The sequence below is a fragment of the Mastomys coucha genome, unplaced genomic scaffold, assembly GCF_008632895.1.
Source record: "Mastomys coucha isolate ucsf_1 unplaced genomic scaffold, UCSF_Mcou_1 pScaffold14, whole genome shotgun sequence".
Classification (NCBI taxonomy): Eukaryota; Metazoa; Chordata; class Mammalia; order Rodentia; family Muridae; genus Mastomys; species Mastomys coucha.
The window spans coordinates 22,897,647-22,914,310 of NW_022196896.1; the positions used below are offsets into that span (position 1 = coordinate 22,897,647).

A 16,664-nucleotide genomic window follows, 5' to 3' on the forward strand; every position below is an offset into this window, starting at 1 on the left:
AGTAAAAGACAGCGTGGGAAACTTAAGTGAGAATTCAGTCTCAAAAAGAGGGGGAAGGAAACTGTAGCTCTGATGTTAAATGCTTGGCTAGCTTGCCTACAAGGCACTTGGTTTGATTCCTAAGAATACAAAACAAAGAATGGAAAATTCTTTTAAGCTATTTTGAAATATACAGTTTTAAGTAGCTTCTGTAATGTTCAACAGGATACCAAAACTTAGCCCTCTGATCTAACTGAAGCACATATGTATCAAACAATTTCTCCCCACCCCCACCCATCCGCACTACCCTCCAGACTTTGACAAATTCCATTCTACTCTCTGTTTCTATGAGTCTGTTTTATAATATGAATGTAGGAATGTTTCATTTTTTTCTGTTTACATCTTCTTTTGGATTTTAAAATACCTGGAATTTGAGACATCTTCTGCCACCCAGGTGGCACTAGGGAGAGTAGTTTCATTAGCTGGGAAAGTGCACACAAACTTGGTGATTTGGTGGCTATAGAGATGACTGGACATCTGCCTCTTGAATCTTAAGACTCGATACCAGGCACAATTGGATGACGGATGGTGGTGTTTATATGGCTAGACAAAGCACAACCCCATGAAACCTTAACCATGAGTCTGCTTTCAATTCCTTGTCTATTCTCATTGTTCAGGGGAGACAGAAGGCACAGATAGGTTGGCTGTCTTGTCCAAATATGAACACTTTGGCAAAGTTGAGAAATGAATCTCTCTGCCCTATTCTGTTCCTAACTATGCTTGCCTCCAACCTGCTAACACCCTCATGCTGAGGAAAAAAAAAACAACAGCTTAGACTTTAAGTGAACAACTCAAAGATGCTCAAAGACAAGAATAATCTTTTTTTGTTTTGGGTTGAATGAAAAAAACTGAGAAATGGGTTTATGGATCCAAAGAGACTTTAATTAATATATTTAGTCACGACTAGTAGCAATTGTGAGTTTAATTAAATCTAGAATCACCTGGGAGATAAGCTGCTCTTTTGGCTTGCCTATGTGGGATTATCTTGGTTGAATTATTTGAGGCATGCAGCGTTGCCACTATGGGTGGTACCATTCCCTCACTGGGATCCTGAACAGTATAAATGGAGAGAGTAACCTAAGACACAGCGTGCATTCATCACTCTCTGCTTCCTGTGAATACAATGTGACAGCCCAACTGTTACTTCCCCTGTTTTAATGGACTGTAATCTAAACTAGCAGCCTGAGTAAAGCCCTTTTTCCTTTAATTTGCTTTTATCTGAGTATTTTATCATAGTAACAGAAAAAGATATAAGACAGAATACACTGTAATGGATTTCACCGTAAGAATTTTATTCATACTGATTAATGTGCCTTATTCTTATTTGTGCCTATGTTTCCCCCACCCGCGTTTTTATTTCGCCATCTTCTGGTCCTCACAAAGCCCACACTTCTTCTTTCTACTCCCATACCTCTCATGTAGATGTGAGAGAAAGCATGTGGTATTTGCTTTTCTCCCATTAAGGCATTTGTTCCCCTCACCCTTCTTTCTTTAAGCATCTTTCCTGGTTCTCAAAATCATCTATATCTCTTAGGAGATCTATTCTTCACTGTGCTCTTGGGATTGAGAGTATCTTTGCTCTGCCTATGTGTTTAGAGTTTCCTCAAGGATGATCTAGAGTGCTGACGTGGTGATAATGAACTATTTTAATTTGCGTTATAGTTATCAATGGTCTTATTTCTCCATTAATTTTAAAAGATGGCTCTGCAGAATATAGCAATCTTGGCTTGCTGTATTTACTTTAGTGCCTTGAAATCTACCATTCCATGTTCATCCTCTCCTGGAGTTGAAAGTTACTGGTGGGAAACCACAAATTGTTCTGATTCTCTGCCTTTTTAGATGAATTACCATTTTTTTTTTTTAAAAAAAACCTTCCTTTTTAATGCTTTTTTTGTTTGTTTGTTTCTTGTTTTGTTTTGTTTGTTTGTTTTGTATTTATGACATCTTAATTTTATGTCCTGGAGAGGTTCTTCCCTGGTTATGTCAGTTTGAGGTTCTAAATAATTCTTCTGTTTATATATTCATTTCTTTCTTTAGATTTCAAAGCTGTTATATCATTTTGTTGAATAGATTTTCTTTGCCTTTAGTTTTGATCTCAGTTCTTTCTACTTGATAGATTCTTAGGCGTAGAAAAAAAAGGATAGTAATAAAAGGCCATTCAAGCAAGAAGGTAGCTAAAACAATGAAATAGTTCTAATATAAAATAATAAAGAACAAAGAAGTCACTCTGATTTCTTGGAAGCTGCACCCATGTTCTTCAATTTTAGTCCCCTTTATTGATCACCATGACCTCGTCTTCCATCTCTCATATTCTGTTTTCACGTTCCTTTTAACATTTACTTGAACTTTTCACATATATTTTTTTCTGTTAGATTGACCCATTTTCAGCATTCCTGTTTGTGGATTCCTCAGAATCTCCCATTACTCACTGAATCCTGCTGTTGTGGTTTGAACGTTTCATTCATATTGCCGACCTTCTCACCCACCTTGGTATTTTCTTATCCAAAGACTAAGCTAATTTCCTTATTGTGTCCATCTTCTTGTTTGAATCCTGCACATGCCCATCTGATTTCCTTATTGTGTTTGTTTTCTTGTTTGAACCCTGCACATGGCCATCAGACCTTGTTAGATGTGGGAGACCGACTCTTTCTGGCACTGCAGTGATCCTGTCCTCTTCTGGCTTTAGCTGTGACCTGTCCTAGTGTTGCAGCTCTCCTAGTGGCTCCTGTTTCATAATTTGTGTGCTGCTTTCTTGTGCTTTGCATATCAGTTGGCATAAATGCATCCTGCAGTCTTTCTCTTTTTTATTTCATACTTTTTTCTCGTTTGTGTGTTTTAGAAAAGTCTTCTTTGTGTTTATGTCTTTCCTTGAGTGCATAATCTTCATCGCTACTTAGAGGAAGAGGCAGAAGTAACAGAAACCGTTCTCACATGGAGCCCAGTTGTTAACAGATGGCAAAACGCATGTGTGTACTTAATAACACCCTTGCTAAGGTTTAGAAACAGAGGAGCTAAGATACCATTAGGATAAACGTAGTTTAAAGGATTTTAAAACTAAAGGCTCTAATGATTAAGTAGTAAAAAGAGGCAAGAGTGGGGGAAAGGATAAAGAGGGACCTAAGTAGGATAAGAGGGAAAGAGCTTGAGTTAAATGAATGAGAACAGGAAAAAGCTCTACGGTACAGAAAAGAGATATCTAGATGTTGAAATTTAAAAGACAGTCATATAAGTCTACTAAAGCAAGATCAAAATCTAAAACATGGGAAATAGTTAAAAATTTTTTAAAAAAATAAAATACTGAAGTAGAATAAAAATACTCTATCATTTTTTGTTAGGATGAATATATTTTCCTACAATATAAGGTATCTTCTCCAGCTGTATGAATGTCGGAAGACAGATATTTCACTATGTATAACTCAAAATAACTTAAGGCAGATGTCCTCTCCTTATTGGGTTAGGTTGCCGTGCAAGGATCTGTCTCTCCATAGGAGTTTCCCAGTCCCCAGCGTTGAGTTGCCACATATATCTTGGCATCTCTTTACCCCAGCTACATCCTCCCCTCTGGTATTCTAGCTGATTGGATATCCAAAAGTTGTTTTCAGTGTCTACGACTAGCAAGGAGGTAGCTGTGCTTTTGTTGACTGTAGCTGCTGGGTGTTCTCCAACCACCAGTGCCTTCGTCTGTTTTATTGCTGCAGTTGTCCGGGGTCCTTATTTGCTTGTCTACACGTGGTGCTGGGGAGGGGGGCAGGTGCTGTCTCTGTGGTTAGGAAATGCATTATGTCAGCTGCTCTCTTTTCCATGGCAGCACTGTCCTGACAGAGTCTCTCTCAAGCAGGCCATATTCCCTCTCTATCTCCTGGGATGCAGGCAAGCAGAGCAAGACCAAAGTCTCTCTGCGCTTGTGCATAACACATATCCCATGTCCATCTCCTCTATCCCAATATTTCAGTTGACTTTGTTTCTGGAACCTCCTCTCTGTCATCTGTAGCTCCAAGCACAGAGACTTTTCCACCCCAGAGCAGCTTCCAGAAGACTGTAGGCATTAGTCTAGAGGTTACCACAGGAGAGAGAGAAGCTCATTTGTTAAAACTGTTAAGTAAAGAAATACTGTTATCAAGGAAATGTGAGGTGAACAATCAATTCTTGAGGAAGAAAAAAAATACATAGACCTTTATTCTGATGACAACTGCTATGTGAATTGTTTGTAACTTCCTTAAGTTCATATGTCAGGCCTTAATCTTCAAAGTATTGATGGCGGGGTCTCTGTGGGTATAGTATCCTTAGAATAGAGGCAGAACACATGCTGTTGGCCTCTTCTATTATGTGTTGGCACATAGAAGTCACCTCTGCTGGCAAGGAAGGACTTACTAGGCATTAGACTTGGCCCCTAGTTGTAGACTTCCCACCTGTCAGAACTGTGGGCAGTAGATTTTTGTTGCTCATAAATTACCCACCTAAAGGTGTTTTGTTTTGTTTTTTTTTTTTTCACAGCCTGAATCCTTCAAGTGACAGCTAAGCTGCTGGTGCCAGATACATTTTTGTTGATTGTTTGTTTGTTTTTGAATATCCTTTTGGAATAGTATCTTAGAGAAAATTGACTTGTTGGATGGATGAAGTTTGGGGTGATCCAGAACAGACTTCAGTCCTCCTTCTGCACCAGAAAGGAAAAGACTGATAGGATTCAGTCCTTTGTGAGGTTCTAATTACAAGTGAGACAGCAGAGGGGGGAGGGGTTGGTAGATGTGCCTATGAAGAAGTGCCTGTGAATGTACTCAGATACATCGGGGATGTCAGCTGCACGGAACTACGTGATTATTCCAGTGCTAGACTTTTGAGATCCTTATGGGGATATAAATTATAACATTATCCATATGTTAGCCACTGAGTGCTTTTCAATTTTTTCCCCATGGGGTGCCTGTTAATGACTTCTAATTCAGAGTTCCAGTGAGTGTGGTTTAAAATCTGCTGAGTTACTTACATACCAGTTATTGCTTAGGATGCAGCACTTATGAGTAATTTCTACTCCAGCTTTGCTATACCAGCCTCAGACCTTTTTGAGCATATTGCTATTCAACTTAGTGATTCTGAGTCAGAACCATAAATAGAGTTACTTAAATCAATTTAGGTTACATTATAAGAATATTTCATGATAGTAGGCAGATCACAATTTGTATTAATATACATATAGTTATAGGTATTATAAGCATATATTTACATTTATTTATGTCTGTATATATGTACACATATAAGTATGTATGTTGTATTCAACTCAATCCCATAAAGCTCAAAAGTAATTATTAGTTTACATCTCTTTTATAGAAAGCATATTAATTAAATACTAAAAGAGCTGAACACTCTTTACTGCAATTTCCTGTCTTTCTTAACAGAGTGAAAAAAGAATATATTACTTACCATCGAGAAGGGTGGTTTGCACTTGCCTTAATTTTACTGTCTGTGACTTTGTCAGCAGAACACATGATTTATAAAGAGGAACAGTGAAAGGCTGTTGTTGATTCTTTCTAGACTCCATCCCTCATCACACCATTAAAAGACAGGTTTTAAGTAGCAATAGATGCCATGTAAAATGAGCTTGCCAAAAGTTTAGTCAGAAACTTGAAAGGCTTTCTCTTTCTCAGGCATAATCCTGACCCCATTTTCTATCCTGGGTAGAAGAACTGCAATTTTTTTTTTTTTTACTTTCACACACAGGAGGAATGTCAAGCCATCTGGGTTCTCCAAAGAAAGGTTATTATTATAAAACTCCCCCTCTTCTTGAGAAGATCTCTATCTTACTTCTGATTCATCTGAATTCAGGGCTTCATTTTCTGCTGACCGGCCTTGGTGCTCTGGCACCTGTACTGTCTTCTGAAAGTCATACCTCACAGGAAGGTCTCTCTTTATATCCCACTTTACCTCCTTTTCCTCATCCTTTTGTTGCTTCCTCTGCCAGCCCTCCCTGATGCAAGTGCTGGATCCCCAGTCAATAAGAGACTCATTTGCAAAGCTTACCAGTCACTGTCCTCTACTCCATACTTATTATTATGTGTCTCAAGTCTTCAGTCAGATACTTTCAGGTCCCAAACAAACACAGGAGTATAAACGAGGATATAACATCACTATCAGTGGCCCCTAAATAAAGCTACATGTCCCACATAGGACAAAAAAAAATGTCCTAATGGTCTGTGAGTAGAACCTATAGCCTGCTTTGCTTGGACTCCATATAAACCACCATCTTTATTAAATAAACCACCAACAGTTCCACAAGCACTCCTGCCTGCTTTCATGTCAAAGACTTGATGCTTGCTTCCTCTATGTGGCATGTAAATTGTAAAGGAATTTTAATCCAGTAACATGGCGCTCTGACAAGGGATCACGTACAAAGACCTAGGTCCTTGTAATCTAGCTGGAACGCAGACATGCTACACGCCTTTAATACATCTGGCTGGAAAACAGACATCAACAGTATGTAACTTTAAGGTAAAATTAGTTTGTAGAAGGAAGCAGCCATGTTTGAAAGTGACATTAGATTGAGGGGCAGACAAAGTGATGGATCAGAGAAAGATTTGACAGGATGAGTCAGAAATAGGATACACCCAATGATCATGAGAGCAGCACAGGGAGAAGCTATTTAAAAGTAGGTCAAAGAGAGAGAGTCAACTAGTTGGGGGTCAGTTAAGTGAGTGCAGTGTAGTGGAACTGAGTTTGTCCCTGAGTTCATGAAGTTCAGGACAGGTCAGCAGAGGCAGCTGAGGCCAATGGATAAGAAGGAAGCAGAAGATTGGAACAAATTGTCAGAGTTAGTGTGAGAGCAAGCAGAGCAATTCAGTGAGAAGCTGAGAGGACACAGATTGAATTAGTCAGCTTAGAAAGAAGTTTGGGCCAAAATAGCTGAGATGAACCAACCAGCCAGAGTCCAGAAAGAAATAGAAAGGCTGAGCTTATTCAGCAGTAAGTCTCAGAGGCTGAAACATTCTAGGCCTAGGTTAGCCAAAAGAGTCTGGAAGTTGAAGCCTTCATAGTCTACACATTAGATTATATGGAGGCTACAAGCTTCTGGGCCTAGGCCTAAGGATAATTAGATAGAGATACTCTGAGCTCAACCTAAACCATGTACTAATAAAGCTTGAGTACAGATCTCATCTCATCATTTCCTCTGAAGAAATAAAAACAATTTTTACAGCAAATTCCTAGTCTCAGAGGTCCATGTATTTTTCTCTACATTGTCCAGATTTCTTCTTGAATGTTATCTCCTTGGAATGGTTTGATGTGGGCCACCCAAGTTAAATTAATACCACTCTCAAGTCTATGATCACTTATTCAATTGTCATGGTCTATTTCCTCTTAGTATTCATCAAGAGCTACTGAATTATCAAATTACAGTTGCTAGTGGGACATACCAAATAACTTCTCATCCCAGATAAGGAGCCAACAACAGACCAAATGATACCACTAAGATTTTAACTTAGTGAACCAGTAAGTTTATATTGTTGAGGCATTCGTTACAGAAGCAGACATGACTCAAATGAATCACCAAAGTCCACGCCAGCATGGATGACAACTGAAAGCCTGGAATGGACCACACAGCCGACAAGTTTGAGAGTCCTGGTAGTCTACCTGGTTTCCACTGAATAGTTCCTGAGTCTTCAAGGCAGCTTGGCTTGTCACTGTTTCTCTTCTTCCATGAAGCTGAATCAGTCTGATTATCTTCCAGGAAGCAGAGGTTGCCATAACTCCTAGGCAGCTCAGTTTTCTGAGCCTCTGTGCAGTCCTTACTGCTCATAAACCATGGGGAGAAAGGGAGGGAACTAGAGAATCTGGTCAGTCACTCATGAAGTTACAAGAACTTCATAAAGTCTTTGAGTTGTTTACTTCCTCAGCTTAAGGATATCTCCAAACCTTCCTAATACTGTGACCTTGTATACAGTGTCACTATTTAGTTAGGTCTTATTTGCTGTTTGGATTTTCCATCATGCTGGGGATTAAATCCAGGGCTTTCTAGGTGCTAGAAAAGCTCCAAACTATACTCACAGTCCTTTTGTAGTTAGCTTTCAAAGAAAGGTCTTTTTAACTCCCGGATTAGAGCATCAAGAGGAAATAGTGGTGGTGGTCTCTCAGGAATGATCTGAACCACAGGAAAATTCCAGAGTATGTTGGAGAGCCAGAAGTCCCAAGGCAAAGTATCATCTCCATGAAACTGAAAACAGCTGTACTTTGAAGAAAGTATATGCTCCAGTGTTTCTGGACCACATTATATAAGACATTGTCACAGTAGTAACATGTTCGCATATACGCTTTCACTCAGCCCTCAGCATATAATATTTATCTGTGGAGGTATTCTTTTCTCTCCCTTTCAAGATGGTTCCTACAAGAACCTTCAAGGGCAACCATGAGGTCTGACAGAAGAAATATTGAGGTAAAGGAAAATAATGAAGAATTTGGTTTTTTAGAATGGATACGGGAGAGGAGATGGGACACTTAGAGAGAGTTCATGGATTCAGAGTGAATACAGTAGGGAAAAGATGGAGCAGAGTGTGAGAACTTGAAAAGCTAAGAAGCCCTATGTGGCAGATAGAGCCATGAGTTCTCCACTAGGCCAGTGTTCTTACTCTGGACTACTAAGTACATGAATCTTAAAGTATTCCTTGTGTCTTAGTAACTAAACCTGATGTCAATAAATTAACAAATAAATTATAATAAATTAACAGAGAACCATGACAATTAATTAAATGTGTTCATCACTAATAACCAGGCACTGTTTTCTGGTAAAGACTTGCCTGCTTGGGTGTTTATAAATGCTGGCATTTGTAAACAGTGGCAATGCCTCTGTTTTGTCAAGGTAGGAGCCGGACATGGCCGACTACTCTTCTTGTGTTCTCCTTCTCAGGTGATTAAATCATGGCCCTCAAGTTTCCTGTTCCTATAACCAACTGGCTTATTTCTGAGAAACTGGCACCACCACGTTTTTCCAGCTGCAGACTTATAGTTGTATTTACAATTAATATTTATTGGGTGTTAATTGGGTGCCCGACCTTGTCTTGGGGACTGAAAGGGGCTCCAGTTGCTGTTGATTTAAGCAGATACTCCGTGTTTGGGGCAGCTAGCTCCATGTACTCCCACTGATTTACATTCCCATAGGATAACTTGTCTCTCATCTTTCTACTTCTTGGTGATACAGAAACTGGACTTGCTTGTGACATACAGTGAGAAAGCTCACTCCTGGGCAGTGATGTGTAGAACTCCAACCCTATGCTGTTAGCATTGGGAACTAAAACTGGGTACTCATTCTTACACCCAGTTGAAGTCCAGCTTCCCATTCAACTCTTACATTTATTACAGTAAGTCAAGCATCGTGGCCTTAATAAATCCCCCATAGATTTCTCATAAGCCTATTTGAAAGTGTTTTAAGCAAGTGTTTATTTAAATCAGAAAGTCCCAGAAGCAAAGGAGAAACAACTTCAGCCCTATCTCCCTTTCTGTGTTTGTGGAAAAGATATTTCCTGCTTTTGTCTGACTCAGTTTCTCTATTAAGGCTGAGAAGAGATTGACGAGGGACCAGTTTAGGCAAGTTCAACTTTATTCATTCACCTTGGAATAAAGATATAAACACCCATACAGAAAGCACCTCTTTGATCATCTCTTAGTGTTCTTTCATGGCAAACATCATTTTTATATTATCAAATACATCAATAACATTCTTTAAAAAATTGGTGCTCACCACCCAGAAGCTACTGATTTTGTTCACATTCTTCATCTAATCTAAACTCATATCCATTTGTCCAGCATACAAATATGTCACAGAGCTGTTTTTCAAGGACAGCTTATAAAGGGGCTACTTCAAGGGGTCTCAGTTCTGTCCTTCATGTCTTCTGGTTTCTGGTCTGTTCCACTTTGAAAAGAATAAGAAAATATATCTGTACAAATAAGGAAAGCAACTTGAGCCAGACTGGACAGGCTTTTGTGTGGGGAAAAAATTAACTACTAAATTAAGCATTCAGCCTATTTATTTTGTAGGGATAAGATATGCACTATACATGCTTTTAAACTGTCTGTCTGTCTCTCCCTCCTTTCCTCACTGAAAAATAAGCTGCATTTATCAATATCAGTTGGAGAAGCCAGGTCTCAGGATAGGGATAGTGGCCCAGTTCACATACAAAAGCAGCTGAACGGAAGGCCCAAGTTACCCTCCCACTCACCAGCGTCTCTGACGTCTCTGTCTCTCCAGATTCAGGCCTTGCGTTTCACTTGTTATCCCTTTAAACTAGTTTTTAGGCCATAGTGGGAATATTCCAAGCAAACAAGAAGTCTTATTAAAATGTGGTGTAAACACATTCCTTTAAAAAGAATGGATTGTGTAAAGTACTCGAAAATTGACTGTATTCCTAGGAAGGAAAACCGATAGGTTCTCCTAATTCTAAGCTACTTTATAGCTAGTGAGTGGAAAAATATATATACTTATGCATGTTAAATGGACAGCATGGGTCTCTGAAACATGTTGGACACACCATACTGTGTATTACAAATGCACAAAACCAGGTGTGAACATGCTGGCAACTTCTAATTAAAGGCAGTGAGGATCCAAGACAGATGGAGGAAGAGATCTGCCTTAGTGGCAGCGATGCTTGAGAGCAACCTTCTGTAAGTCAGAGTTTTAAAAGAACCTTTCTGGAGAAGATGACCCCTAGACTAAGCTATTCTTTCTTACAGAAGACTTTGAGAGTATCCTTCTATATTTGACTACTATGACCTCAGGAATGTCCTCTGTACTCTACCATTCTCCCTCATCCCTCACAGATGAACTAATGCATGTTAGAGACATATTCCGTAGCTGACTAGACTCTGGGCATGCTCCATGAAGAACCGCCCTTCAAGGCTAAGGTCCCTGAGTAGTAGCCTTGGCACACAGTGAAGATAAGGGAGACAGAATACAGACTTTTTTTTTAAGCATTTTTATTACACAGTAAAGAGTACAACAATACCTGAATCATACTTTAAAGATTCACAGGTTGACAGACCATACATTACAGTCCAACTAAGGAAAAAAAAAGGATAAACAAGAAACCACAGTTCAGACATAGTAGACTTAAAAGCTCAAGAGTATGCAGACAAAAGCGTGATGCCTAGCCCCCGCCCCCCAGTGTTAGTCTACCGTTAACTTGTGGCACGTGTCTGAATTAAGTATTGCACAACAACTTTAATTTTTCACAATAATGTCGCAGAACCCAAAATAATTAAAATAAAATTACTTCAAATCTGCATTTCAACAGTCTCCAATTTTTTTTCTGTCCCTTGAGGAATTCGGACAACATGGAGTTGCTTTCTTTCCCTAAGTATTCCAGACATAGGCATGCTTTGCATAAGTAAACCAGCCTTGAAATTTTTAAATCCCCAAGACATGCACCTACACATTAAAAAAAAGTTCAGAAAGAAAATTAAAAAGACAGGTGGCCCTGTCACACACAGTCTCATGACAGAGAAAGAGAAAGAGAAAAGAGACAGAGATAAGAGATAGAGGACGCCCTATTCCTATCAGCGACCACCATTCAATTCTATCCAATGAAGATAACTTTTTTAATGTGTAATACCTACAAATTAATACTCTCACATAGCCTGTATATAAGTGACAAGCAAAAAAGGAAAGTAACAAAAGTTTTCTTTTCTTTCTCTTTTTTAGGTTTATGAGGTCTGCATTGTTACCAAGAAGTGATATGGTTTGCAGCTGTATGAGCTTAACTTTTGGTATCCTGGTTCTTTTGTGCCCATTTGGTTTGACTAGACCAGTTTTTGTTAGCTACTGGTGCAATATACATGCTGTCAGAGGTAGAGTGAAACTTTTTGCCACTGAGGAGAATGTAGCAAAACAGGAGGAGAGGAAGAGGAAGAGGAAGAGGAAGAGGGGAAGGAGGAAGAGGAATTAGAGATAGAGCTCAGAGTTAGGGATTTTTTTTTTTTGTATTGGTTTTCACTCAGGGTGCCCTGAATTAAAAAGTAATGAGACGTACTGTACTAATCCTTACTTTACACACGAGTGTTCAAAATAACAGTGCTGTTCCACATACATCACAGCTTCTTGAGATCGAGACGTGAGGGTATGACATACCTCAGTTTTGGGATTATTTAACCCTTCGTAGCCTAGAACATATAACAGCTCTAAGAAAGGACTGTCCAGTGTCACAAGCAGACTAGAAAGCAGAATGAGGTCAAAGGATTCTGGGAGCACCATGGTAAAATAGAACCCATTCAGAGCCCGGTTATGTGCTTCTCATTGCCTTTAGCAGGTGTGCTGGCAGATGGACTTCCAACATGCAGATAGATAGGTGCATTTATTTGCTCATCAGAACTTCCTAAACTAAAAGGTCATTGAAAACAAAAACAAGAACACAACACCACCCGAACAAAATCAAAACCAACTGGTATATGAAAATACAGGGGAAATGGTTTAAGAAAATCTTAGATTTGCGAGACATAAAGCAAACCCGTGAGGATTGCCTCTATGCAGATAACTTAAATACAACCACTTAAAACTGTATCCAAGGGCTACATTACCCGCTCCCCCCACCCCACAAGCTAATGGATTGTACTCAATTTGTAAAGAAATGCCTGGTGTATGTGTACGTGGAGAAGTGTCTTCCCAGCCTTGTCAACTTTGGTTGTCTACACAGCCTGCAGCACTGCCGACTCTTAAAGCACACAACCACATCCTGGGCTAATGTATTTCAAAACTAACAAGTAGTTCTGGTCTGGACCCTGGACAACGAAGGGTTAATGGAGTCACACTGAACATGTCTAACCTGCTGATCATTTGGAAAGTATTACTGGTGCTTTTCAAAATTCCGATTTTGGTCCATCAGATCAGTCTTTGGCTGACTTCCCTTTTGTAAGAATACTGTATAACCTGGCACTCAGCAGGGTTAAAGCTGTCCGTCTACACCTCAGCATTTGGAGCTCTAATGATTTTTTTTTCATTTTTTGTAAAATTAGAAATACTTAAACAACCTTACAGCAATATGCATGCACTGTCCTTTTTTTTTAAAGTAGGATATCTTATTTTATTTTTTTAAAAAAGTCCCTAATAATTTTTTTTCATAAAAAAAGGATAAAAGAAAGAAAAATTCCACTACTACTCTATGCTACAGCTAAAATTGGTGAAATGGCTCTAGCATATTTAAAAAGTTGGTTTGAAAAAAAAAGCATGCCTAGGGAGTCCTTGTGACAGTGCAAAATACATGTATGTACACCCCTCTCACAAAACATCCATGTGCTAGCATTCCATGAAGCATGCTGGTTTCCAGGAAAAACCCTATAAGAGAGTGAGTTAGCAGCTCCAAAAGATAGCTTTTTTCTTTTCTTTTCTTTTCTTTTCTTCTTTTCTTTTCTTGAGGACAACAAAAAAGTTTTTTTTCTTTTCTTTTCATTTTTTTTTAACTACTAGAGAAATATCACTAATACATACAGATATAAAAGCAGCATAGAAAGATACAGGTTTCTCACCAACTAGGAATAAAGAGACTAAATGTGGGCATATGGATAAACTACAACGCATCTTCACATTTGTCCAACACATTTACAAGAAAAACACCATTGGGAAAACCTCACAGGACAGAAGTGTTTTAATACCAAGAGAACTACTAGATTTTAATTAAAAATCCAAACAGGGTGGGGTTGAAAATTTTTGGAAAGGGGCTGGAGCTGAAGCCACCATTTTCTTTTTAAAATTAGTTTTCAATATAAAATGAATGAGCTGGAATAGACCCAATGTCTTACTCTGTGGAACCTTGCAAAAGTGAAGAAATGTTGAAGGGTTACTGAGGGCAGCTGGCTGACTTGTAAGCTGCCAGAATGCTAATTAACTGCAGGCTGAGTCTCTTAAGAGTGTGTGTGTGTTTGTGTGTGTGTGTGTGTGTGTGTGTGTGTTTGTGTGTGTGTGTGTGACTATATATATATAAAAAGGAGCCTTTGTATTATGGCATTTTTTTTCTTGCTGCTGTAGTCATACACCCCACTGGAAATCATCTTTCATTTTTCATTCTGTTGACCTGGATATTATTATTTCTTTTTCAGAAACAGGAAAAAAACGAACATCTGTGTCTCCTTCCAATCTGCTGCACATCTGCGCGTTTTGCAGCGGGTCTTCAGAGTTCAGTTAGCAACCCACAGACGCCATTCATCTTCTTGTTAAAATGTCTACTGCTGTATCCAACGCTCATGCCCTTGAGGAATTGCCTCTTTTTTTTTTTTTCCATTATTGTATATAAAGAACACTGTGACTTTTAATATTAGCATTTTTGCTTTCAACAGCAATTAGCAATCTCTTGGTTTGCTGTTTGGTAAAGCATTGGTTAATGAGGTCATCTAGTTTTAAATCCCAGCTACTTGAAAATAACAGGGAGGAGGTCAAATCTAGCATTTCACGTTATATTCTTTCCTCTCTTTTCAGTTCTCTAAAGAAAAGATATCTTTGTTATCCACAGTAAGTCATTGCGACCCGTTACTGGCCTCTGTGTTTTACTATCGCCTCAAAGATAGAGTTAGGTTCTCTCTTGCTGAAGTACTGAAATAAGATAGATAGTTCATCTATAAACAAACAAACAGAAAAGGGACTTTGAGCATCTGAGGATGAGGAACTGCTTTCATTGTTGGTTGTGGTGTCTTTCCTCTGACAGTCTGAGTTTAGGTCTAGCGAGGTGTCGTCTCTATGGTGGAGGGGGTTCCCGGGGTGGTAGACCTCGGAGTGGCTGCTGGTGGTGTGTCCATTGGGCTCCCAGCCCCACTGCTGGGTGTGACTGAGGAGCTGACAGCGGGCGTGTCTCCCTGCTGTGGGGCCTGCAGGGTCTGTCCACAGATGTGGTGATGCTTCTCCCAGTCTTTATGCTGGCAAAAAGAGCCACAGTATCGGGCCGTGTTACAGCCGCTGCAGGTCTCACTTGCTTTCCGGCCACAGTTCCAGCAACTCTGAAGGAGAAGGAGAGGAGCCAGGTAAATGTTCATGAAAGTAAAAATCTAGCAAATAAGGGAGGTGTCGCTGTTTCCATATTTTCAAGAACCACAGAGACAAAACAAACAATTCAGAAGATGCTGGCCCTTGTAGTAACCTCAGTCAGGATCTTACCCAGGGTACACCACAACCCCACCATCTCCCTACCTCTCCAACCTGCTACTTTCTCCCTGCCAGCCCTCCCTGTCCCTCAAGACAGCCTTGTGAGCCAGTGCTGTGTTTCTCTCCAAAGGGTCACAGCTCCAGACAAGCCACCCTGATGAGAGGATGCTGGGACATGAAGCTCTGCCCTGGCCCACCTGGACTTTCTGGATCCTACCAGGGCCTTTGGCTGATGGCTGTTCATCCCATTGTTTACATTATTGTTACCTATCTATCTATCCTATCAGGAGAGACCCAGGCACCCTCCTGATTCAGATTTCACTGCTAGCAAGGTGACCACACCTCCACATGCCCTCCTAGCACTTTCTCACACATAATGCCTCCATCACCCAAATGGTCACCTGTTAACCTGTACTTCCAAGCAAGGGGAATCTTTTTTAGCATCTCCACTGGAGGTATTGAAATATCTCAATTCTACCTCAATTGCCTCAATTTTCTGTTAGCAATGACTATGGCATTGATGAAAATGGCTGATGATCCTTCCAATGTTTGCCAAAAAATTACCTTCTTCATAGATTTGGCTATCTTCATATATAATTAATCACCTACTCTGTACTAACTACAACTTCTATTTCCCAATTTTTCTATTTCTACCACCAATGTTATAATGTCTAGATATGCATATACTACTCAGAGACAGATACTAACAGGAATCACAAAGAAACTACAAGAGCACAGTATTGGAGTCAATGAAACATAAGAAACATGGTTTGGTACCCTATTCCATCCCAGCCCAGACAGAATACAGCAGAATAGTAACTCTTTCCATGGTATGCATTCAATATCCCTCACAACCAAATGCCAGGTTAATCTTAGGATGGCATTCTTTACTTCGGCAAAGATCCTCAAAAAAAATTTTTGGGGGGGGGGGAAGAGAACACATCAACTAACACCTAATTTAGCCTTCAAAAATGAGAAATCCTGGCTCAGCTTCCTTCCAGTCCCACAACACCCAGAGGAAGCTCCACTCCCAGGCGCTCTAACAAGCCCAGGATCCGAGGTGAGGAGGACACAACATCTGTCCCAACACTGGAAGTAACTGGGACCAGCAGGACCCAGGCACACAGGAACTCTGCTAGCAGAGTGGCTCGGGTCCCTTCCAGTCTCTCTTAGTTGGTATCCTGAGCAGACCTTGCGTGTAAACTCTGCAGCCAGTCCCAAAATACCCAGAGGAAGCTCCACTCCCAGGTGCTCTAACAAGCCCAGGGTCACAGAATCCCAGAACCACAGGATCACAGAGTCAGCTTGACTCTGAGGAGTTCTGACACAACCAGGATCACAGGAAGGACAGGCTTCAGTCAGATTTAGCAAGGACAGGTAGCACTAGAGATAACCAGATGATGCAGGGCAAGCATAAGAATATAAGCAACACAAACCAAGGTAACTTGGCATCATCAGAACCCACCATAGCAAGTCCTGGACACACCATCACACTGGAAAAGCAAGATTCAGATATAAAATCACTTCT

General features: G+C 40.0%; 1 protein-coding gene across 8 annotated transcripts in view; it reads right to left on the reverse strand.

Annotated features, from left to right (window-relative positions):
* Positions 1-9,598: 9,598 nt before the first annotated feature.
* The window catches only part of Runx1t1 (RUNX1 partner transcriptional co-repressor 1), a 154,548-nt gene continuing 147,482 nt past the window's right edge, over positions 9,599-16,664 (reverse strand). For all 8 annotated transcript variants that reach the window (XM_031366578.1, XM_031366574.1, XM_031366577.1 and 5 more), the window contains one exon: positions 9,599-14,991. In XM_031366578.1, the coding sequence (XP_031222438.1) occupies positions 14,716-14,991 (276 nt within the window). In that variant the 3' untranslated portion in view covers positions 9,599-14,715. The remainder of the gene's footprint in view (positions 14,992-16,664) is intronic.